This window comes from Anomaloglossus baeobatrachus, chromosome 9 (genome assembly GCF_048569485.1).
Source record: "Anomaloglossus baeobatrachus isolate aAnoBae1 chromosome 9, aAnoBae1.hap1, whole genome shotgun sequence".
Classification (NCBI taxonomy): domain Eukaryota; kingdom Metazoa; phylum Chordata; class Amphibia; order Anura; family Aromobatidae; genus Anomaloglossus; species Anomaloglossus baeobatrachus.
The window spans coordinates 19,005,531-19,030,671 of record NC_134361.1 but is presented as its reverse complement, the minus strand read 5'-3'; the positions used below and the strand labels follow the sequence as shown (position 1 = coordinate 19,030,671).

Genomic DNA, 25,141 nt, shown 5'->3' with positions numbered 1-25,141 from the left:
TCTTCAACCATGTGCTATTATTGCTTTTATCCCTTTATGATGCCTCTTTGTTCTTTCATTTATTCCTTCATCATAACCGTAATCTTTCTCTACTCTAACAACTCCCGTGAGTGTACCTAACCTCCTATAATTGATCTCCTCGCTCTCCAGCTTTCCTATGGCTCCAGTTCACCGGCGCTCTCAAACCGTCAGAGATTCCCGACCTTCTTCCGCACACATCCATCTGCAACCTTGCACAATCCTACCAGGGTCCAACTCTTCAAAAAGTGGGGATGGACTAAGATTGCGACCATCCAGCAAACCACTGAGGTCTTTACTTCTGTGAGTGAAGATGACCAAAAATATCACATCATCTGAATCAATGTGTAACCCATACATAATCTTTAAAAATGCGTTTTTCTACAAATTTTCTCATATGTTCATTTCTAGAAAGTCTGAAGTCCTGTTTTAGTATTTACATGTTATACTATCAAAAGTACCACCAACTTTCTCTATGGGTGCCTGCAACCGCTCTCGGCAACTGCATTGAGGGTCTATGGCTGCCCAAACACATAAAATAAAAGTTGGTCCAATGTGCGGCCATTATCCTCACCTAAAGTTTCATTAGATGCTCTTATGAAATTGTGCGAACAAGATATTAAAAAAATAATTACGCCGAAATCATTTAGCCACTAAAGTTCCTCCTTGAATGAAGCCTTGGTAGATCTCCAAGGCTTTAAATCTAGGTGAGATCGTATCATAATTGCCATCTTATAATATCATCCAGTTCATTATCATCTTAATAGTCCAAGGCTGCTCCTGTATAGTCCCACAGGCCACTGTAATTATAAGACGTGTTCCACCTTTCATTTGGCCTCGCTGATTAATTCCTTCCCTTTCTATCCAGACTCTTGATGACCTAGAGGAACGAGTGAAGGAAGCCGGCATTGAAATCACATTCCGCCAAAGCTTCTTCTCTGACCCCACCGTTCCAGTGAAAAATCTCAAGGTATGGACCAGTGTCGTCCTCATTGTCACTTGGGAGCTTCTTGTTGGCAGGAATTAGAATTGATTGAGCACGTGTTGTCTTTCCCGGGAGACTCACATTTGGTCAATGTGAAGGACTACAGGACAATGATTGACTCCTTACCTAGTCAATAAAGATCATTAAATGACTGTACTCAGTCCTATTCTGTGTCACGTTCTCTTCTCGCTTTCTGTCCTCGTTTTCTCTCTTCAGTGTTTTTCCAATATTCGGCTTCTTTCTTATTGTTCTTTTCTTATTTTTCAGAGACAAGATGCAAGAATAATTGTTGGGTTGTTCTATGAAACTGAGGCACGGAAGGTCTTTTGTGAGGTAAAATTAGACATTACTTATTTCCTGAGAGGTGTTTGCCTTGGTTATTCTTAGAACTGTCTTCATCTTGAACCATTTCCACGTTGCCACCTTCTTGTAGCTGAAGTTCTTTGGTCTTCTCTATGTATGGGTTAAGAAAATTTCCTCCAAAAATAAAAACACATCCTTACGACACACCGTATATACTTATTTGCCAACACATTGAAACCAAATTCCAAATATTATGTAGTCCACCGCTCGAGGCGTGGGTGTCACAAAACCTCTAAAGGTGTCCGGTGGCATTTTCACCAAATTGTAGCAGCAGGTCCTCTAGGTCCAGTGTGCATTGCTCGATTTGGCTTCTGTGACCAAATGATCAATTGGATTGAAACCTGAGGAATTTGGAGAAAAGTTAACACCTTCATCTTTGCCGTGTTCTTTAGCTCTCAAAATCTGATGTAAGAATTTTGTTTAGTTTATTCTTGAGTTTTATCCACAGGTTTTTTTTGCTTTGTTAAATTTTTAAAAACGTTTCCTTCCTTCAGGTCTACAAAGAGCGACTCTTTGGTAAGAAGTACGTCTGGTTTCTGATCGGTTGGTACGCCGATAACTGGTTCAAGACACCGGATCCGGCTATAAACTGCACAGTGGAGGAGATGACTCGAGCCGTTGAGGGTCATGTAACCACAGAAATAGTCATGTTGAACCCAGAAAACACCCGTGGTATCTCCAATATGGTAACTATGGCCTCCATATACTTCTATTTCACCCTTTAACTAATCTCCAATCTTATTTGACTCAAGCGTGATCTACTTCTCGTAGACGTCCCAGGAGTTTATGGACAAGCTTCAGAAACGTCTTGGCAAGGACCCAGAAGGGGTCGGAGGTCTTCAGGAGGCTCCTCTTGCCTATGATGCCATCTGGGCGCTTGCACTTGCCCTTAACAAAACAGCTTATGAGTTATCGAAGAAAGGTCTTCGACTGGAAGACTTCAACTACAACAATGATAACATCAGCCGGGAGATCTACAAGGCCATGAATTCATCCTCCTTTGACGGTGTTTCTGTGAGTCTCCTCCATTCATCATTCGGGGCTTGTTTTTTTTTCTCTTCCACTCTTATCTCTTTATTTTCATGTTTTATTGACTGCTGAGAAACAATGTCTCTATCTTTGGAATTGAATATCTTCTTTGTTCTTGATCTGCCAAACGATATAGCGCAATCTTCTACATTGTCAGTGGTAAATAAGCACATCCCCGCCTGAACTACGGCATTTCATGGTGCCCATATTGGCGTCATGGTAAGATACGGAGCTGATAAATACATGGCATCTCTTGATTTTCACGGGGAAGTCAATATTGCCATATTCCACATTCCTAAAGCCATACTGACCTTTTTACTCTTTTTTTGGGTGGCATTTCTTATCCTTGATAGTTGTATTAGTGCCATTTTTTAACATTTAATGGTGATCTTCAGGAAAGCAAAGGCATGATCTGCTTTTGTTATATCCTGGCTTACCCAAGTGCTGATCTATAGTGTTCTCAGTACATATTTTCCCTCATACCTAAAGAAGCAATTGGCCTTTTCCACAATCTGACCCCTCAAGACCAGTGCAACCCTAAGACCACATGTGCTATTCAGAATATAGGAGCAATGGGCCCTCTCCGTTGCAATCCTCTGGACACTACCCATTGACCCAAATGCTTGGTTTGCCCGTAGATCACATTGACGTGTGTAGACCTAGCAACAAATTGCATGTTTGGACATTGCTCATTTGCCCCGCCATCATGTTATCCTATATAAACCCACATAGGAGTGATAGATGACTGTGCGGACAGATCTGGTCAGTGCACACATTGTTTTTTTCTATATCCTTCACATAAATTCCATGTCGGATGGATCAATAAGTCAGAAAAGCTGCATGTTCTGGGTTATTGATCTGTCCTTTATAACATGCATTTGCGGAGCGTCTGGTTGTGCCTGAGAATAAATCATCCCTGCGCTGCATGATACCGCTGATCTCTGTGCACACAGGCGGTCACAGAAACCAGCGCACATCATATTAGCGTATTCACCTTATTTTACAACCTATTCTTTCCATCTATTTCCAGGGTCACGTAGTCTTTGATGCCAGTGGGTCTCGTATGGCCTGGACACTAATAGAACAGCTGCAAGGTATGAGCGGCCGGACATAGACATCATTATTAAGGCCCAATTATGAGATCATAGAACAGTCCTTTGTGGGATAAGGACACCTTAGAGGAGTTGCTCCCAATTTTTTTATTGAAAGTGAACCTGTCAGGTGCAATATGCACCCAGACCCATGAGCAGTTCTGGGTGCATATTACTAATCCCTGCCTAACCTTCCCCATATCTAGTAGCATAGATAAAGAGATCTTTAGAAAAGTATTTATAAAAATCCTTTATGATATGATAATGAGGCCAGGGACTAGTCACAAGAACGTTAGTTCCCTTGGCTAGTCGGCCCCCTTTAGCATTATAGCACGCCCCTGTGGGCTAGCAAACATGCTAATGAATGTGCAGCATCAGAGGATGGTCGATCTCACCACTCTGCTGCCATCGCGTCTGACTCCTGGATCTCGGCTCAGTGTGAATGATCCTGGACTTTCGGTCATGAAACCGGGTGTACGCGTCCTATCTTCCAACTCATGTAGTGCGCATGGCCGAAAGTTCGGTATCATGTACATTGAGCCTAAATCCAGCGTCGGACGCGATGGCGGCAGAGAGGTGAGCGCGACCATGCTCTGACCCTGCGCATTCATCAGCTTGTTAGTATGCCCACAGGGGCCCACAGGGGCGTGCTTACATGCTAATGAGGCCGACTAGCCAAGAAAACTAATGCCCTTGCGACTAGTCCCTGTCCTCATTAGCATATCATATGGGATCTTTAGAAATACTTTTTTTTATAAATCACTTTATCTATGCTAGTGTATACAGGGGCGGTTAAGTAGGGATTAGCAATATACACCCAGAACTGCTCATGGTTCTGGGGACATATTGGACCTGACAGGTTCCCTTTAACTGCATGTATTTGGGGTTAAAAATCATTCTTGCAATTGAATTTCTTTATAAATTGTGCATTATTTCGCTTTTACAGGCTCTTTATTTTAATTTGTTCTGTGGTCATAAATCATCAGCTCGAAAAAAGACAGATAAAAGAGTCGCAAACTCCACATTAGGCCGTCATTTCGGGCTCGCTGGCGGATTATCAGCTAGCTCATTCTGCAGCCAGCAATAGATATTGCAACTCAGAGATGACAGAAGGCAAATGAGGCAAATTTTTTTAGTGACCAAATTGCAAAAATAAATTTGAGTCCCAATTATGTACATTTAAGTACAAAAGTGAGGATATATACAGCATATATATATATATATATATATATATATATATATATATATATACAGTCATATGAAACAGTTTGGGCACCCCTATTAATGTTAACCTTTTTTCTTTATAACAATTTGGGTTTTTGCTATTTCAGTGTCATATATCTAATAACTGATGGACTGAGTAATATTTCTGGATTGAAATGAGGTTTATTGTACTAACAGAAAATGTGCAATCCGCATTTAAAAAAAATTTGACCGGTGCAAATGTATGGGCACCCTTATCAATTTCTTGATTTGAACACTCCTAACTACTTTCTACTGACTTACTAAAGCCCTAAATTGGTTTTGTAACCTCATTGAGCTTTGCACTTCATAGGCAGGTGTATCCGATCATGAGAAAAGGTATTTAAGGTGGCCACTTGCAAGTTGTTCTCCTATTTGAATCTCCTATGAAGAGTGACATCATGGGCTCCTCAAAACAACTCCCAAATGATCTGAAAACAAAGATTATTCAACATAGTTGTTCAGGGGAAGGAAACGAAAAGTTGTCTCAGAGATTTAAACTGTCAGTTTCCACTGTGAGGAACATAGTAAGGAAATGGAAGAACATAGGTACAGTTCTTGTTACGCCCAGAAGTGGCAGGCCAAGAAAAATATCAGAAAGGCAGAGAAGAAGAATGGTGAGAACAGTCAAGGACAATCCACAGACCACCTCCAAAGACCTGCAGCATCATATTGCTGCAGATGGTGTCAATGTGCATCGGTCAACAATACAGCGCACGTTGCACAAGGAGAAGCTGTATGGGAGAGTGATGCGAAAGAAGCCGTTTCTGCAAGCACGCCACAAACAGAGTCGCCTGAGGTATGCAAAAGCACATTTGGACAAGCCAGTTACGTTTTGGGAGAAGGTCCTGTGGACTGATGAAACAAAGATTGAGTTGTTTGGTCATACAAAAAGGCGTTATGCATGGAGGCAAAAAAACACAGCATTCCAAGAAAAGCACTTGCTACCAACAGTAAAATTTGGTGGAGGTTCCATCATGCTTTGGGGCTGTGGGGCCAATGCCGACACCGGGAATCTTGTTAAAGTTGAGGGTCGCATGGATTCAACTCAGTATCAGCAGATTCTTGACAATAATGTGCAAGAATTAGTGACGAAGTTGAAGTTACGCAGGGGATGGATATTTCAGCAAGACAATGATCCTAAACACCGCTCCAAATCTACTCAGGCATTCATGCAGAGGAACAATTACAAGGTTCTGGAATGGCCATCCCAGTCCCCAGACCTGAATATCATTGAACATCTGTGGGATGATGTGAAGCGGCTGTCCATGCTCGGAGACCATCAAACTTAACTGAACTGGAATTGTTTTGTAAACAGGAATGGTCAAATCTACCTTCATCCAGGATCCAGGAACTCATTAACAGCTACAGGAAGCCACTAGAGGCTGTGATTTCTGCAAAAGGAGGATCTACAAAATATTAATGTCACTTTTATGTTGAGGTGTCCATACTTTTGCACCAGTCAAATTTTGTTTAAATGCGGATTGCACATTTTCTGTTAGTACAATAAACCTCATTTCAATCCAGAAATATTACTCAGTCCATCAGTTATTCTCCCAACATTACCAATATAGAACAACAATAAATATTTATTAAAAAGGCTCTAATATTGGGGGCTCGTCCAGGATGGAATATATCTGGGTTTTATCCCAATTTTGTTGAAACTTTAGCTTTTCCATTGCGGATCTGTGATGCAGTCACTCCTTACAAATAGTATAGACGGAAGGGTAGTCAGGAAAGCCGGGGACTGGTAACAGGAGAACAAGTAATATCACAAGGAGTAAACAGAGACGTAGTCAGGTCACAATCCGAGGGTCAGAATACCAGGAGAGCAAGTAATAAAGGAGAAAACAGAGACGTGGTCAGGTGACAGTCTGAGGTCAAAAGGCAGGAGATCACGACAGGATCAAGGGAGGAGTCAAATAACAGTCCGGGGTCAGAAAAACAAGATCAGAATACAAAACAGAGACATGTGAGCCAATAGCACAACTGCAGAATCAGCAGATACAACTGGCAAGGTTCTGGACGAGCATGCTCAGTAAAGAAGCCTGAGCAATTACTAGGAGCAATCAGCACCAAGATGGAACCCTGCGCTGTCAATCAAGCTGCCAGCTCAGTAACTCAGGAAAGTGCAGCAGAGCATCTCCAAAGGCAAGATGCTCTGCAGAGAGGAATCATGTCACTGCCAGGTCTGAAGTCGTAGCAGAGCATCTTCTAGTCTGAAAGATGCTCTGCACAGAGGGATCGTGACAAGAGCTTTGAAGGTTCTGTGAAGATATTATTATATTTTTCTGGCTTTTCCGACCACAGATATCAGATTATTTGGGGAAACATCTTTATGGGCGGCTTATAGACCGGCAGGCGCCTTCGACGCTTATCACACGCTCATCTCCATAAGTTTCATCCTTGAGAAAAGTCTCATATTGACTGCAAACAAATTTTAAAACTTTCCTGTACAATATCTCAATATTTTCTGAAAATCAAATTCCCTCATCTGGGTTTACTCTGGGCCTCTGTGATTTTGGTTTCGTACACATTCTCTTATGGCACCGTGGTGGGTGGACCATTCATCACTGGTGCTCTAGAGAAGATTCACCATTATGTTCATACAATATAATAATAATAATAATTTTATTCATTTATATAGCGCTATTAATTCCACAGCGCTTTACATACAATACGGGGTCCTTTGTGTTCCAGGTGGCATCTACAAGAAGATCGGTTATTATGACAGCACAAAGGACAACCTCTCCTGGTACAACAATGACAAGTGGATAGGTGAGTGCTCACACCGGCCCATACACTTGAGTCTGTCTTGATGCCCCCTTCAAGTCTACTTGACCCCCTTTTGTTTATTGTGCCCTTCTCTCTAGAGCTCCTCTAACTTATCAACCCATATATTATCACCAGAGAATAGATCCCTATCCTCCCTCTACATTTACCCCCCCTACACTTACCTTATATTGAGACCCCTCCACATCTCATCTCCAGAAGCTTTCATGACATTCTATGTCCATACACTGGAACTAATGAGCATTATCCTCCTCCACCAAACTGTACAGCGGGAACAATGCAGTCAGGGGGTGATGTTCTCCATTCACCAAACCAAGACTGGCTTATCAGATGTAGCTAGAAACTGCACAGAACATATCTCCTCCAGAGTCTGGTGGTGGTGGCTTTACACCGCTCCAACCAACGCTCAACATTGTGCATGGTGATGTATAGCTCGGCATTGTGCTTGGTGATGTACGGCTTGGCATTGTGCTTGGTGGTGTATGGCTCGGCATTGTGCTTGGTGATGTACGGCTCGGCATTGTGCTTGGTGATGTACGGCTCGACATTGTGCTTGGTGATGTACGGCTAAGCATTGTGCTTGATGATGTACGGCTCTGCATTGTGTTTGGTGATGTACGTCTTGGAATTGTGCTTGGTAATGTACGGCTCGGCATTGTGCTTGGTGATGTACGGCTCGGCATTGTGCTTGGTGATGTACGGCTAAGCATCGTGCTTGATAATGTACGGCCCTGCATTGTGTTTGGTGATGTACGTCTCGGAATTGTGCTTGGTGATGTACGGCTCAGCACTGTGCTTGGTGATGTACGGCTCGGCATTGGGCTTGGTGATGAATGGCTCAGCATTATGCTTGGTGATGTACGGCTCGGCATTGTGCTTGGTGATGTATGGCTCAGCATCGTGCTTGGAGATGTACGGCGGCTGCAGCTGCTCGGTCATGAAGCTCCCAGCAGGCGCAGTGTTTGTGCTGATGTTACCAGAGGAGGTAGACTCTGCAGTTATGGGGTCAGCAGAGTGTTGGGGACTTTTCAGTCCTCTGCTCCTCAGTACTCAGCCCCCCCCCGCTCTATAACATTACGGAGTCTCCACTTCGTGGCCAAGTCACTGCTGTTCCTTCCACTGAATAATATCAGATACATTGGGGGTCAGTGGCTCAGGATTTTACACCTCGGAGTCAATGGGGCTGAATGTTATACATTGGGGCTAATGAGACCAGATGTTATAAATTGAGGGGACACGCTGTTGGATGTTATGCACTGAGGGGACACGCTGTTGGATGTTATACACTGAGGGGTCACGCTGTTGGATGTTATACATTGAGGGGACACGCTGTTGGATGTTATACATTGAGGGGACACGCTGTTGGATGTTATACACTGAGGGGTCACGCTGTTGGATGTTATACATTGAGGGGACACGCTGTTGGATGTTATACACTGAGGGGTCACGCTGTTGGATGTTATACACTGAGGGGGCACGCTGTTGGATGTTATACACTGAGGGGACACGCTGTTGGATGTTATACACTGAGGGGACACGCTGTTGGATGTTATACACTGAGGGGACACGCTGTTGGATGTTATACACTGAGGGGACACGCTGTTGGATGTTATACACTGAGGGGACACGCTGTTGGATGTTATACACTGAGGGGACACGCTGTTGGATGTTATGCACTGAGGGGACACGCTGTTGGATGTTATACACTGAGGGGTCACGCTGTTGGATGTTATACACTGAGGGGACACGCTGTTGGATGTTATACACTGAGGGGACACGCTGTTGGATGTTATACACTGAGGGGACACGCTGTTGGATGTTATACACTGAGGGGACACGCTGTTGGATATTATGCACTGAGGGGACACGCTGTTGGATGTTATACACTGAGGGGGCACGCTGGTGGATGTTATACACTGAGGGGACACGCTGGTGGATGTTATACACTGAGGGGACACGCTGTTGGATGTTATACACTGAGGGGGCACGCTGTTGGATGTTATACACTGAGGGGACACGCTGTTGGATGTTATACACTGAGGGGGCACGCTGTTGGATGTTATACACTGAGGGGACACGCTGTTGGATGTTATACACTGAGGGGACACGCTGTTGGATGTTATACACTGAGGGGACACGCTGTTGGATGTTATACACTGAGGGGACACGCTGTTGGATGTTATACACTGAGGGGACACGCTGTTGGATGTTATACACTGAGGGGTCACGCTGTTGGATGTTATACACTGAGGGGACACGCTGTTGGATGTTATACACTGAGGGGACACGCTGTTGGATGTTATACACTGAGGGGTCACGCTGTTGGATGTTATACACTGAGGGGACACGCTGTTGGATGTTATACATTGAGGGGACACGCTGTTGGATGTTATACACTGAGGGGACACGCTGTTGGATGTTATACACTGAGGGGACACGCTGTTGGATGTTATGCACTGAGGGGACACGCTGTTGGATGTTATACACTGAGGGGACACGCTGTTGGATGTTATACACTGAGGGGACACGCTGTTGGATGTTATACACTGAGGGGGCACGCTGTTGGATGTTATACATTGAGGGGACACGCTGTTGGATGTTATACATTGAGGGGACACGCTGTTGGATGTTATACATTGAGGGGGCACGCTGTTGGATGTTATACATTGAGGGGACACGCTGTTGGATGTTATACATTGAGGGGACACGCTGTTGGATGTTATACACTGAGGGGACACGCTGGTGGATGTTATACACTGAGGGGACACGCTGTTGGATGTTATACACTGAGGGGTCACGCTGTTGGATGTTATACACTGAGGGTACACGCTGTTGGATGTTATACACTGAGGGGGCACGCTGGTGGATGTTATACACTGAGGGGACACGCTGTTAGATGTTATGCACTGAGGGGACACGCTGTTGGATGTTATGCACTGAGGGGACACGCTGTTGGATGTTATACACTGAGGGGTCACGCTGTTGGATGTTATACATTGAGGGGACACGCTGTTGGATGTTATACATTGAGGGGACACGCTGTTGGATGTTATACACTGAGGGGTCACGCTGTTGGATGTTATACACTGAGGGGACACGCTGTTGGATGTTATACACTGAGGGGACACGCTGTTGGATGTTATACACTGAGGGGACACGCTGTTGGATGTTATACACTGAGGGGACACGCTGTTGGATGTTATGCACTGAGGGGACACGCTGTTGGATATTATGCACTGAGGGGACACGCTGTTGGATATTATGCACTGAGGGGACACGCTGTTGGATGTTATACACTGAGGGGACACGCTGTTGGATGTTATGCACTGAGGGGACACGCTGTTGGATATTATGCACTGAGGGGACACGCTGTTGGATATTATGCACTGAGGGGGCACGCTGTTGGATATTATGCACTGAGGGGACACGCTGTTGGATGTTATACACTGAGGGGACACGCTGTTGGATGTTATACACTGAGGGGTCACGCTGTTGGATGTTATACACTGAGGGGACACGCTGTTGGATGTTATACACTGAGGGGACACGCTGTTGGATGTTATACACTGAGGGGTCACGCTGTTGGATGTTATACACTGAGGGGACACGCTGTTGGATGTTATACATTGAGGGGACACGCTGTTGGATGTTATACACTGAGGGGACACGCTGTTGGATGTTATACACTGAGGGGACACGCTGTTGGATGTTATGCACTGAGGGGACACGCTGTTGGATGTTATACACTGAGGGGACACGCTGTTGGATGTTATACACTGAGGGGACACGCTGTTGGATGTTATACACTGAGGGGGCACGCTGTTGGATGTTATACATTGAGGGGACACGCTGTTGGATGTTATACATTGAGGGGACACGCTGTTGGATGTTATACATTGAGGGGGCACGCTGTTGGATGTTATACATTGAGGGGACACGCTGTTGGATGTTATACATTGAGGGGACACGCTGTTGGATGTTATACACTGAGGGGACACGCTGGTGGATGTTATACACTGAGGGGACACGCTGTTGGATGTTATACACTGAGGGGTCACGCTGTTGGATGTTATACACTGAGGGGACACGCTGTTGGATGTTATACACTGAGGGGGCACGCTGTTGGATGTTATACATTGAGGGGACACGCTGTTGGATGTTATACATTGAGGGGACACGCTGTTGGATGTTATACATTGAGGGGGCACGCTGTTGGATGTTATACACTGAGGGGGCACGCTGTTGGATGTTATACACTGAGGGGACACGCTGTTGGATGTTATACACTGAGGGGGCACGCTGTTGGATGTTATACACTGAGGGGACACGCTGTTGGATGTTATACATTGAGGGGACACGCTGTTGGATGTTATGCACTGAGGGGACACGCTGTTGGAAGTTATACACTGAGGGGGCACACTGTTGGATGTTATACATTGAGGGGACACGCTGTTGGATGTTATACACTGAGGGGGCACGCTGTTGGATGTTATACACTGAGGGGGCACGCTGTTGGATGTTATACACTGAGGGGACACGCTGTTGGATGTTATACATTGAGGGGACACGCTGTTGGATGTTATACACTGAGGGGGCACGCTGTTGGATGTTATACATTGAGGGGACACGCTGTTGGATGTTATACACTGAGGGGGCACGCTGTTGGATGTTATACACTGAGGGGGCACGCTGTTGGATGTTATACACTGAGGGGACACGCTGTTGGATGTTATACACTGAGGGGACACGCTGTTGGATGTTATACATTGAGGGGACACGCTGTTGGATGTTATACACTGAGGGGGCACGCTGTTGGATGTTATACATTGAGGGGACACGCTGTTGGATGTTATACACTGAGGGGGCACGCTGTTGGATGTTATACACTGAGGGGGCACGCTGTTGGATGTTATACACTGAGGGGGCACACTGTTGGATGTTATACACTGAGGGGGCACGCTGTTGGATGTTATACACTGAGGGGGCACGCTGTTGGATGTTATACACTGAGGGGGCACACTGTTGGATGTTATACACTGAGGGGGCACGCTGTTGGATGTTATACACTGAGGGGACACGCTGTTGGATGTTATACATTGAGGGGACACGCTGTTGGATGTTATACATTGAGGGGACACGCTGTTGGATGTTATACACTGAGGGGTCACGCTGTTGGATGTTATACACTGAGGGGGCATGCTGTTGGATGTTATACATTGAGGGGACACGCTGTTGGATGTTATACACTGAGGGGTCACGCTGTTGGATGTTATACACTGAGGGGACACGCTGTTGGATGTTATACACTGAGGGGGCACGCTGGTGGATGTTATACACTGAGGGGACACGCTGTTGGATGTTATGCACTGAGGGGACACGCTGTTGGATGTTATGCACTGAGGGGACACGCTGTTGGATGTTATACACTGAGGGGTCACGCTGTTGGATGTTATACATTGAGGGGACACGCTGTTGGATGTTATACATTGAGGGGACACGCTGTTGGATGTTATACACTGAGGGGTCACGCTGTTGGATGTTATACACTGAGGGGACACGCTGTTGGATGTTATACACTGAGGGGTCACGCTGTTGGATGTTATACATTGAGGGGACACGCTGTTGGATGTTATACATTGAGGGGACACGCTGTTGGATGTTATACACTGAGGGGTCACGCTGTTGGATGTTATGCACTGAGGGGACACGCTGTTGGATGTTATACACTGAGGGGACACGCTGTTGGATGTTATACACTGAGGGGACACGCTGTTGGATGTTATACACTGAGGGGGCACGCTGTTGGATGTTATACATTGAGGGGACACGCTGTTGGATGTTATACATTGAGGGGACACGCTGTTGGATGTTATACATTGAGGGGGCACGCTGTTGGATGTTATACATTGAGGGGACACGCTGTTGGATGTTATACATTGAGGGGACACGCTGTTGGATGTTATACACTGAGGGGACACGCTGGTGGATGTTATACACTGAGGGGACACGCTGTTGGATGTTATACACTGAGGGGTCACGCTGTTGGATGTTATACACTGAGGGGACACGCTGTTGGATGTTATACACTGAGGGGGCACGCTGTTGGATGTTATACATTGAGGGGACACGCTGTTGGATGTTATACATTGAGGGGACACGCTGTTGGATGTTATACATTGAGGGGGCACGCTGTTGGATGTTATACACTGAGGGGGCACGCTGTTGGATGTTATACACTGAGGGGACACGCTGTTGGATGTTATACACTGAGGGGGCACGCTGTTGGATGTTATACACTGAGGGGACACGCTGTTGGATGTTATACATTGAGGGGACACGCTGTTGGATGTTATGCACTGAGGGGACACGCTGTTGGAAGTTATACACTGAGGGGGCACACTGTTGGATGTTATACATTGAGGGGACACGCTGTTGGATGTTATACACTGAGGGGGCACGCTGTTGGATGTTATACACTGAGGGGGCACGCTGTTGGATGTTATACATTGAGGGGACACGCTGTTGGATGTTATACACTGAGGGGGCACGCTGGCACGCTGTTGGATGTTATACATTGAGGGGACACGCTGTTGGATGTTATACACTGAGGGGGCACGCTGTTGGATGTTATACACTGAGGGGGCACGCTGTTGGATGTTATACACTGAGGGGACACGCTGTTGGATGTTATACACTGAGGGGACACGCTGTTGGATGTTATGCACTGAGGGGACACGCTGTTGGATGTTATACACTGAGGGGTCACGCTGTTGGATGTTATACACTGAGGGGACACGCTGTTGGATGTTATACACTGAGGGGACACGCTGTTGGATGTTATACACTGAGGGGACACGCTGTTGGATGTTATACACTGAGGGGACACGCTGTTGGATATTATGCACTGAGGGGACACGCTGTTGGATGTTATACACTGAGGGGACACGCTGTTGGATGTTATACACTGAGGGGTCACGCTGTTGGATGTTATACACTGAGGGGACACGCTGTTGGATGTTATACACTGAGGGGACACGCTGTTGGATGTTATACACTGAGGGGTCACGCTGTTGGATGTTATACACTGAGGGGACACGCTGTTGGATGTTATACATTGAGGGGACACGCTGTTGGATGTTATACACTGAGGGGACACGCTGTTGGATGTTATACACTGAGGGGACACGCTGTTGGATGTTATGCACTGAGGGGACACGCTGTTGGATGTTATACACTGAGGGGACACGCTGTTGGATGTTATACACTGAGGGGACACGCTGTTGGATGTTATACACTGAGGGGGCACGCTGTTGGATGTTATACATTGAGGGGACACGCTGTTGGATGTTATACATTGAGGGGACACGCTGTTGGATGTTATACATTGAGGGGGCACGCTGTTGGATGTTATACACTGAGGGGGCACGCTGTTGGATGTTATACATTGAGGGGACACGCTGTTGGATGTTATACACTGAGGGGACACGCTGGTGGATGTTATACACTGAGGGGACACGCTGTTGGATGTTATACACTGAGGGGTCACGCTGTTGGATGTTATACACTGAGGGTACACGCTGTTGGATGTTATACACTGAGGGGGCACGCTGGTGGATGTTATACACTGAGGGGACACGCTGTTGGATGTTATGCACTGAGGGGACACGCTGTTGGATGTTATGCACTGAGGGGACACGCTGTTGGATGTTATACACTGAGGGGTCACGCTGTTGGATGTTATACATTGAGGGGACACGCTGTTGGATGTTATACATTGAGGGGACACGCTGTTGGATGTTATACACTGAGGGGTCACGCTGTTGGATGTTATACACTGAGGGGACACGCTGTTGGATGTTATACACTGAGGGGACACGCTGTTGGATGTTATACACTGAGGGGACACGCTGTTGGATGTTATACACTGAGGGGACACGCTGTTGGATGTTATGCACTGAGGGGACACGCTGTTGGATATTATGCACTGAGGGGACACGCTGTTGGATATTATGCACTGAGGGGACACGCTGTTGGATGTTATACACTGAGGGGACACGCTGTTGGATGTTATGCACTGAGGGGACACGCTGTTGGATATTATGCACTGAGGGGACACGCTGTTGGATATTATGCACTGAGGGGGCACGCTGTTGGATATTATGCACTGAGGGGACACGCTGTTGGATGTTATACACTGAGGGGACACGCTGTTGGATGTTATACACTGAGGGGTCACGCTGTTGGATGTTATACACTGAGGGGACACGCTGTTGGATGTTATACACTGAGGGGACACGCTGTTGGATGTTATACACTGAGGGGTCACGCTGTTGGATGTTATACACTGAGGGGACACGCTGTTGGATGTTATACATTGAGGGGACACGCTGTTGGATGTTATACACTGAGGGGACACGCTGTTGGATGTTATACACTGAGGGGACACGCTGTTGGATGTTATGCACTGAGGGGACACGCTGTTGGATGTTATACACTGAGGGGACACGCTGTTGGATGTTATACACTGAGGGGGCACGCTGTTGGATGTTATACATTGAGGGGACACGCTGTTGGATGTTATACATTGAGGGGACACGCTGTTGGATGTTATACATTGAGGGGGCACGCTGTTGGATGTTATGCACTGAGGGGACACGCTGTTGGATGTTATACATTGAGGGGACACGCTGTTGGATGTTATACATTGAGGGGACACGCTGTTGGATGTTATACACTGAGGGGGCACGCTGTTGGATGTTATGCACTGAGGGGACACGCTGTTGGATGTTATACACTGAGGGGACACGCTGTTGGATGTTATACACTGAGGGGACACGCTGTTGGATGTTATACACTGAGGGGGCACGCTGTTGGATGTTATACATTGAGGGGACACGCTGTTGGATGTTATACATTGAGGGGACACGCTGTTGGATGTTATACATTGAGGGGGCACGCTGTTGGATGTTATACATTGAGGGGACACGCTGTTGGATGTTATACATTGAGGGGACACGCTGTTGGATGTTATACACTGAGGGGACACGCTGGTGGATGTTATACACTGAGGGGACACGCTGTTGGATGTTATACACTGAGGGGTCACGCTGTTGGATGTTATACACTGAGGGGACACGCTGTTGGATGTTATACACTGAGGGGGCACGCTGTTGGATGTTATACATTGAGGGGACACGCTGTTGGATGTTATACATTGAGGGGACACGCTGTTGGATGTTATACATTGAGGGGGCACGCTGTTGGATGTTATACACTGAGGGGGCACGCTGTTGGATGTTATACACTGAGGGGACACGCTGTTGGATGTTATACACTGAGGGGGCACGCTGTTGGATGTTATACACTGAGGGGACACGCTGTTGGATGTTATACATTGAGGGGACACGCTGTTGGATGTTATGCACTGAGGGGACACGCTGTTGGAAGTTATACACTGAGGGGGCACACTGTTGGATGTTATACATTGAGGGGACACGCTGTTGGATGTTATACACTGAGGGGGCACGCTGTTGGATGTTATACACTGAGGGGGCACGCTGTTGGATGTTATACATTGAGGGGACACGCTGTTGGATGTTATACACTGAGGGGGCACGCTGTTGGATGTTATACATTGAGGGGACACGCTGTTGGATGTTATACACTGAGGGGGCACGCTGTTGGATGTTATACACTGAGGGGGCACGCTGTTGGATGTTATACACTGAGGGGGCACACTGTTGGATGTTATACACTGAGGGGGCACGCTGTTGGATGTTATACACTGAGGGGGCACGCTGTTGGATGTTATACACTGAGGGGGCACACTGTTGGATGTTATACACTGAGGGGGCACGCTGTTGGATGTTATACACTGAGGGGACACGCTGTTGGATGTTATACATTGAGGGGACACGCTGTTGGATGTTATACATTGAGGGGACACGCTGTTGGATGTTATACACTGAGGGGTCACGCTGTTGGATGTTATACACTGAGGGGGCATGCTGTTGGATGTTATACATTGAGGGGACACGCTGTTGGATGTTATACACTGAGGGGTCACGCTGTTGGATGTTATACACTGAGGGGACACGCTGTTGGATGTTATACACTGAGGGGGCACGCTGGTGGATGTTATACACTGAGGGGACACGCTGTTGGATGTTATGCACTGAGGGGACACGCTGTTGGATGTTATGCACTGAGGGGACACGCTGTTGGATGTTATACACTGAGGGGTCACGCTGTTGGATGTTATACATTGAGGGGACACGCTGTTGGATGTTATACATTGAGGGGACACGCTGTTGGATGTTATACACTGAGGGGTCACGCTGTTGGATGTTATACACTGAGGGGACACGCTGTTGGATGTTATACACTGAGGGGACACGCTGTTGGATGTTATACACTGAGGGGACACGCTGTTGGATGTTATACACTGAGGGGACACGCTGTTGGATGTTATACACTGAGGGGACACGCTGTTGGATATTATGCACTGAGGGGACACGCTGTTGGATGTTATACACTGAGGGGGCACGCTGTTGGATGTTATACACTGAGGGGGCACGCTGTTGGATGTTATACATTGAGGGGACACGCTGTTGGATGTTATACACTGAGGGGGCACGCTGTTGGATGTTATACATTGAGGGGACACGCTGTTGGATGTTATACACTGAGGGGGCACGCTGTTGGATGTTATACACTGAGGGGGCACGCTGTTGGATGTTATACACTGAGGGGGCACACTGTTGGATGTTATACACTGAGGGGGCACGCTGTTGGATGTTATACACTGAGGGGGCACGCTGTTGGATGTTATACACTGAGGGGGCACACTGTTGGATGTTATACACTGAGGGGGCACGCTGTTGGATGTTATACACTGAGGGGACACGCTGTTGGATGTTATACATTGAGGGGACACGCTGTTGGATGTTATACATTGAGGGGACACGCTGTTGGATGTTATACACTGAGGGGTCACGCTGTTGGATGTTATACACTGAGGGGGCATGCTGTTGGATGTTATACATTGAGGGGACACGCTGTTGGATGTTATACACTGAGGGGTCACGCTGTTGGATGTTATACACTGAGGGGACACGCTGTTGGATGTTATACACTGAGGGGGCACGCTGGTGGATGTTATACACTGAGGGGACACGCTGTTGGATGTTATGCACTGAGGGGACACGCTGTTGGATGTTATGCACTGAGGGGACACGCTGTTGGATGTTATACACTGAGGGGTCACGCTGTTGGATGTTATACATTGAGGGGACACGCTGTTGGATGTTATACATTGAGGGGACACGCTGTTGGATGTTATACACTGAGGGGTCACGCTGTTGGATGTTATACACTGAGGGGACACGCTGTTGGATGTTATACACTGAGGGGACACGCTGTTGGATGTTATACACTGAGGGGACACGCTGTTGGATGTTATACACTGAGGGGACACGCTGTTGGATGTTATACACTGAGGGGACACGCTGTTGGATATTATGCACTGAGGGGACACGCTGTTGGATGTTATACACTGAGGGGACACGCTGTTGGATGTTATACACTGAGGGGTCACGCTGTTGGATGTTATACACTGAGGGGACACGCTGTTGGATGTTATACACTGAGGGGACACGCTGTTGGATGTTATACACTGAGGGGTCACGCTGTTGGATGTTATACACTGAGGGGACACGCTGTTGGATGTTATACATTGAGGGGACACGCTGTTGGATGTTATACACTGAGGGGACACGCTGTTGGATGTTATACACTGAGGGGACACGCTGTTGGATGTTATGCACTGAGGGGACACGCTGTTGGATGTTATACACTGAGGGGACACGCTGTTGGATGTTATACACTGAGGGGACACGCTGTTGGATGTTATACACTGAGGGGGCACGCTGTTGGATGTTATACATTGAGGGGACACGCTGTTGGATGTTATACATTGAGGGGACACGCTGTTGGATGTTATACATTGAGGGGGCACGCTGTTGGATGTTATACACTGAGGGGGCACGCTGTTGGATGTTATACACTGAGGGGACACGCTGTTGGATGTTATACACTGAGGGGGCACGCTGTTGGATGTTATACACTGAGGGGACACGCTGTTGGATGTTATACATTGAGGGGACACGCTGTTGGATGTTATGCACTGAGGGGACACGCTGTTGGAAGTTATACACTGAGGGGGCACACTGTTGGATGTTATACATTGAGGGGACACGCTGTTGGATGTTATACACTGAGGGGGCACGCTGTTGGATGTTATACACTGAGGGGGCACGCTGTTGGATGTTATACATTGAGGGGACACGCTGTTGGATGTTATACACTGAGGGGGCACGCTGTTGGATGTTATACATTGAGGGGACACGCTGTTGGATGTTATACACTGAGGGGGCACGCTGTTGGATGTTATACACTGAGGGGGCACGCTGTTGGATGTTATACATTGAGGGGACACGCTGTTGGATGTTATACATTGAGGGGACACGCTGTTGGATGTTATACACTGAGGGGGCACGCTGTTGGATGTTATACACTGAGGGGGCACGCTGTTGGATGTTATACACTGAGGGGGCACACTGTTGGATGTTATACACTGAGGGGGCACGCTGTTGGATGTTATACACTGAGGGGACACGCTGTTGGATGTTATACATTGAGGGGACACGCTGTTGGATGTTATACATTGAGGGGACACGCTGTTGGATGTTATACACTGAGGGGTCACGCTGTTGGATGTTATACACTGAGGGGGCATGCTGTTGGATGTTATACATTGAGGGGACACGCTGTTGGATGTTATACACTGAGGGGTCACGCTGTTGGATGTTATACACTGAGGGGACACGCTGTTGGATGTTATACACTGAGGGGACACGCTGTTGGATGTTATACACTGAGGGGGCACGCTGTTGGATGTTATACACTGAGGGGGCACACTGTTGGATGTTATACACTGAGTGGACACGCTGGTGGATGTTATACACTGAGGGGACACGCTGTTGGATGTTATACACTGAGGGGGCACGCTGTTGGATGTTATGCACTGAGGGGACACGCTGTTGGATGTTATACATTGAGGGGACACGCTGTTGGATGTTATACATTGAGGGGACACGCTGTTGGATGTTATACACTGAGGGGGCACGCTGTTGGATGTTATACATTGAGGGGACACGCTGTTGGATGTTATACATTGAGGGGACACGCTGTTGGATGTTATACATTGAGGGGACACGCTGTTGGATGTTATACACTGAGGGGACACGCTGTTGGATGTTATACACTGAGGGGGCACGCTGTTGGATGTTATACATTGAGGGGACACGCTGTTGGATGTTATACATTGAGGGGACACGCTGTTGGATGTTATGCACTGAGGGGACACGCTGTTGGATGTTATACACTGAGGGGACACGCTGTTGGATGTTATACATTGAGGGGACACGCTGTTGGATGTTATACATTGAGGGGACACGCTGTTGGATGTTATGCACTGAGGGGACACGCTGTTGGATGTTATACATTGAGGGGACACGCTGTTGGATGTTATACATTGAGGGGACACGCTGTTGGATGTTATACATTGAGGGGACACGCTGTTGGATGTTATACATTGAGGGGACACGCTGTTGGATGTTATGCACTGAGGGGACACGCTGTTGGATGTTATACATTGAGGGGACACGCTGTTGGATGTTATACACTGAGGGGACACGCTGTTGGATGTTGTACACTGAGGGGACACGCTGTTGGATGTTATACACTGAGGGGACACGCTGTTGGAAGTTATACACTGAGGGGACACGCTGTTGGATGTTGTACACTGAGGGGACACGCTGTTGGATGTTATACACTGAGGGGACACGCTGTTGGAAGTTATACACTGAGGGGACACGCTGTTGGATGTTATGCACTGAGGGGACACGCTGTTGGATGTTATACACTGAGGGGACACGCTGTTGGAAGTTATACACTGAGGGGACACGCTGTTGGATGTTATTCACTGAGGGGACACGCTGTTGGATGTTATGCACTGAGGGGGCACGCTGTTGGGTGTTCTGCACTAGGAGCATTGGATACTACATACCAGTGGCTGGATTTTATACACCGGTTGCGATGGTTCCGGATGAGAATCCAGAATGAAATGACTAATGTGTGTCTCATTACTTTTCTCCTAATAGTGTTTATTATCAGCAGGGATTATATTTCGATCTCTCTATATCAACCTCCTGACACTTCTCATACATATATTATCACTTGGGATTATTTTGGTCCCTCTGTATTTACCTTCTCACACGTTTTACACACATATATTATCACCAGAGAGTATTTTGGTCCCTCCTTGCGTTCTCTCCCTCCTTGCGTTCTCCCCCTCCTCTCGTTCTCCCCATCCTCGTGTTCTCCCCCTACTCTCGTTCTCCCCCTCCTCATGTCCTCCCCCTCCTCTCCTTCTCACCTTCCTCACGTTCTCCCCCTCCTCTCATTCTTCCCCTCCTCGCATTCTCCCCTTTCTCTCATTTTCCCTCTCCTCGCGTTCTCCCCTTCCTCACGTTCTCCCCTCCTCTCATTCTCCCCCTCCTTGCGTTCTTCCCTTCCTCACGTTCTCCCCCCCTCTAATTCTCACCCATGTTCTCCCCCTCCTTGCATTCTCTACCTCCTCACGTTCTTACCCTCCTCACGTCCTCCCCCTCCTCGTGTTCTCCCCCTCCTCACATTCTCCTCCTCCTCACATTCTCCTCCTCCTCACATTCTCCCTCTCCTTGCATTCTCCCTCTCCTCACGTTCTCCCCTCCTCACGTTCTCTCCTTCCTTGCGTTCTCCCCCTCCTCGCATCCTCCCCCTTTTCATGATCTCCCCCTTCTCATGTTCTCCCTCTCCTCGCATTCTCCCCATCCTCGCGTTCAACCTCTCCTTACGTTCTCCCTCTTCTCGCATTCTCCCCTTCCTCGTGTTCTCCCCCTCGCGTTCTCCACATCCTCTCATTCTCCCTCTCCTCGCATTCTCTACCTCTTCACGTTCTCCCCCTCCTCATGTTCTCCCCCTCCTCGCGTTCTCTCCCTCTCCTCGCATTACCCCCCTCCTCACGTTCTCTCCCCCTCCTCGCGTTCTCTCCCTCTCCTCGCATTACCCCCCTCCTCGCATTCTCCCCCTCCTCGGCCTAGTCTTTCTCTCTCACCCTCTCTTTCCTGCCTCTTTAGGTGGTTCTCCTCCTGCCGATCACACCAAGGTGATCATCACTTTCCGATACGTCTCTCAGAAGCTCTTCATTTCTGTCTCCGTTCTTGCTGGTCTCGGGATACTTTTGGGATTTGTCTGTCTGTCCTTCAACATCTACAATAGTCACGTGAGGTGAGTCAGGCGTAAAGTGAGACACTGACCCACAACGCTCTTACTCTTCCACGTTGCTTTACACCCCGAGTTGCTGCTTGTACCCTATTGAGTGTCACACAACAAGCCTAGCTGGTACTTGTGGTCCCCTCCAGGCTGCGCTACCGTTGCAGATGCCTTCTGCCTTTTTCTCCTGGTTTGGGATTGCCCAGTTATGGAGGCGCTGACCCCTCTTCATGCCCCAACACCTCTTGAAGGTTTTATGTAATAGAAGCTTTCCCAAAAACTACCTTTATTACCTTTCCATAAGTGATGAATGTCTGACAAGCCGGGGTGTCTGTGTAACCGTCACTGCATCCACTGTCTGTGAGAGTCGTGGTCCCATAGATGTGAATGGAGCATGTGCACTACTGCTTCATTCACACAAGACATTGGGACCCCTGTTTTCAGGATTGGTGGGTCTTCCACCGATCATACATTAAATTACATTTGCAGTATCATTTTTAAGCACCACTGCAGCATTTTTTTCAGCGCTGGAGTGGTGCTTTAAATCTAAGCCCCCTGCCCCCGGTATTATACTCACCCTCCGGCGTCTTCACCTTCGTTCTGGTCCTGCGGCGTCACCTTTTGCCCATAACTTCTGATTGACCAGAATTCAGAAGTTACATCACAAGGTCTCGATGTAAGTCTATGAGAGCCAGAACAAGGCTCTCATAGACTTACATTAAGTTGTGAAACACTGGACCTGCCGGCACGCCATAAACTGCCGAAGATGGACTGGAGCGACGCTGCAAACAAGTGGAGATGGCGGCAGGTGAATATGGGACCAGGGGCAGGGGGCTTACATTTAAAGCACAACTCTAGCAGTGAAAAAAAAAATGCTGGCATTGTGCCTTAATATCTGATATCAGTCCCTGGGAAAGCTGGGTGACACAATTAAGCTGTGATTGCACAGATGATATTCACCCGGCTTTCCCATTGTCCTAACAGACAGAAGTTGCTTCGCTTTAAGAGCAATTGAGACATTGCTGCATAATTTGGGATATTTGCCATTCAGGACTCTGGGAAAGCCGGGTGACAAAGGCATGTAGAGAAAATATACAACTTAGCAAATAGTATAATAGCAGCTGCAGCAAAGCCGTTTACATAGGACTGCTTAACAGCAAGATGATAAATTCAGCTCTGCTACATCCATATATTTCCCTGGTGAAACGCTCTACAAAGCATTTGATTGACAGGTCTGAGGAATCTCATGTGGCGTCTGTCTCTTCCCTGCAGGTACATCCAAAACTCGCAGCCCCATCTGAATGACGTGACGGCCGCGGGGTGCATCCTGGCGCTCGCCGCTGTCTTCCCTCTTGGTCTCGATGGACATCACATCGAGACGTGGCATTTCCCTCTGGTGTGCCAGGTAAGGGGATACAATGAATGTGACGAGGAGTGGGAGATCAGCGGCTATGGGGCTCACGTGGAGGGGGTACCGCTTGTCTGCAATTTACTAGGATCTTTGGAAAGCCGAGGATCAAGCCGCAATCAGGGTTTTGGTGACTGGGTTTCTGGCCCTCTCCCTGGGTGGGGGGAAGTAGTATCAGGGCTTGGATCGGAGACAGGGCCATGTTGGAGGCTCGAGCCTGGCTACCATCAAGTCTACTCTAGAGATAAGGGACAGCACAGGGGCCCCAGTCTTAGGGTCAGCCTAGGAGCCCCTGTTCCATCCATACACCCCTGTGACATCAGGGCATGCTGAGACTTGTAGTAGACGCTCAGATACAGAAACAGCCGTAGTCTCCTTTCCGTTTGTGTTTGGTCACCTCCATGACCTCGGTTCTCCTCTTCTGTGCCCCTCAGGCCCGTCTCTGGCTCTTGGGTCTCGGATTTAGCCTGGCGTACGGCAGCATGTTCACCAAGATCTGGTGGATCCATACGGCGTTCACTAAAAAGGACGACAAAAAGGAGAGGCGGAAGGTAAGGAGACAATCAGCTAATACTATGTCATCCTCGGCCAGGGACGGGGCCGACCGGCGGGGGTTAAGAGGTTTAATGTGGATCTTGTGGGTCCCAAAGCAAAATCTCCAATTTATCCCCAAATTATCACAGGTCAGGTCCATGCAGACAATAAATATCACACACGTGTGATTGTATATAGCATTGGTCCCCTACGCACCTCGTGGTGTCCTTGCATTTTGTTGGTGGTTAAAAAAAAATGAAAAATTTCATAAGAATTTGGCCACCAGGTGGCGATGTTGTATTG

At 47.7% G+C, this 25,141-nt stretch overlaps 1 protein-coding gene across 1 annotated transcript in view; it reads left to right on the top strand.

Moving 5' to 3' along the window:
- The window catches only part of GABBR1 (gamma-aminobutyric acid type B receptor subunit 1), a 130,150-nt gene that overhangs the window by 69,695 nt on the left and 35,314 nt on the right, over nt 1-25,141 (top strand). Inside the window, exons 6-15 of the mRNA XM_075323158.1 lie at nt 151-321; nt 887-988; nt 1,271-1,336; nt 1,861-2,052; nt 2,138-2,380; nt 3,426-3,489; nt 7,429-7,506; nt 22,761-22,911; nt 24,169-24,301; nt 24,739-24,855. Of these exons, the coding sequence (XP_075179273.1) occupies nt 151-321; nt 887-988; nt 1,271-1,336; nt 1,861-2,052; nt 2,138-2,380; nt 3,426-3,489; nt 7,429-7,506; nt 22,761-22,911; nt 24,169-24,301; nt 24,739-24,855 (1,317 nt within the window). The remainder of the gene's footprint in view (nt 1-150; nt 322-886; nt 989-1,270; nt 1,337-1,860; nt 2,053-2,137; nt 2,381-3,425; nt 3,490-7,428; nt 7,507-22,760; nt 22,912-24,168; nt 24,302-24,738; nt 24,856-25,141) is intronic.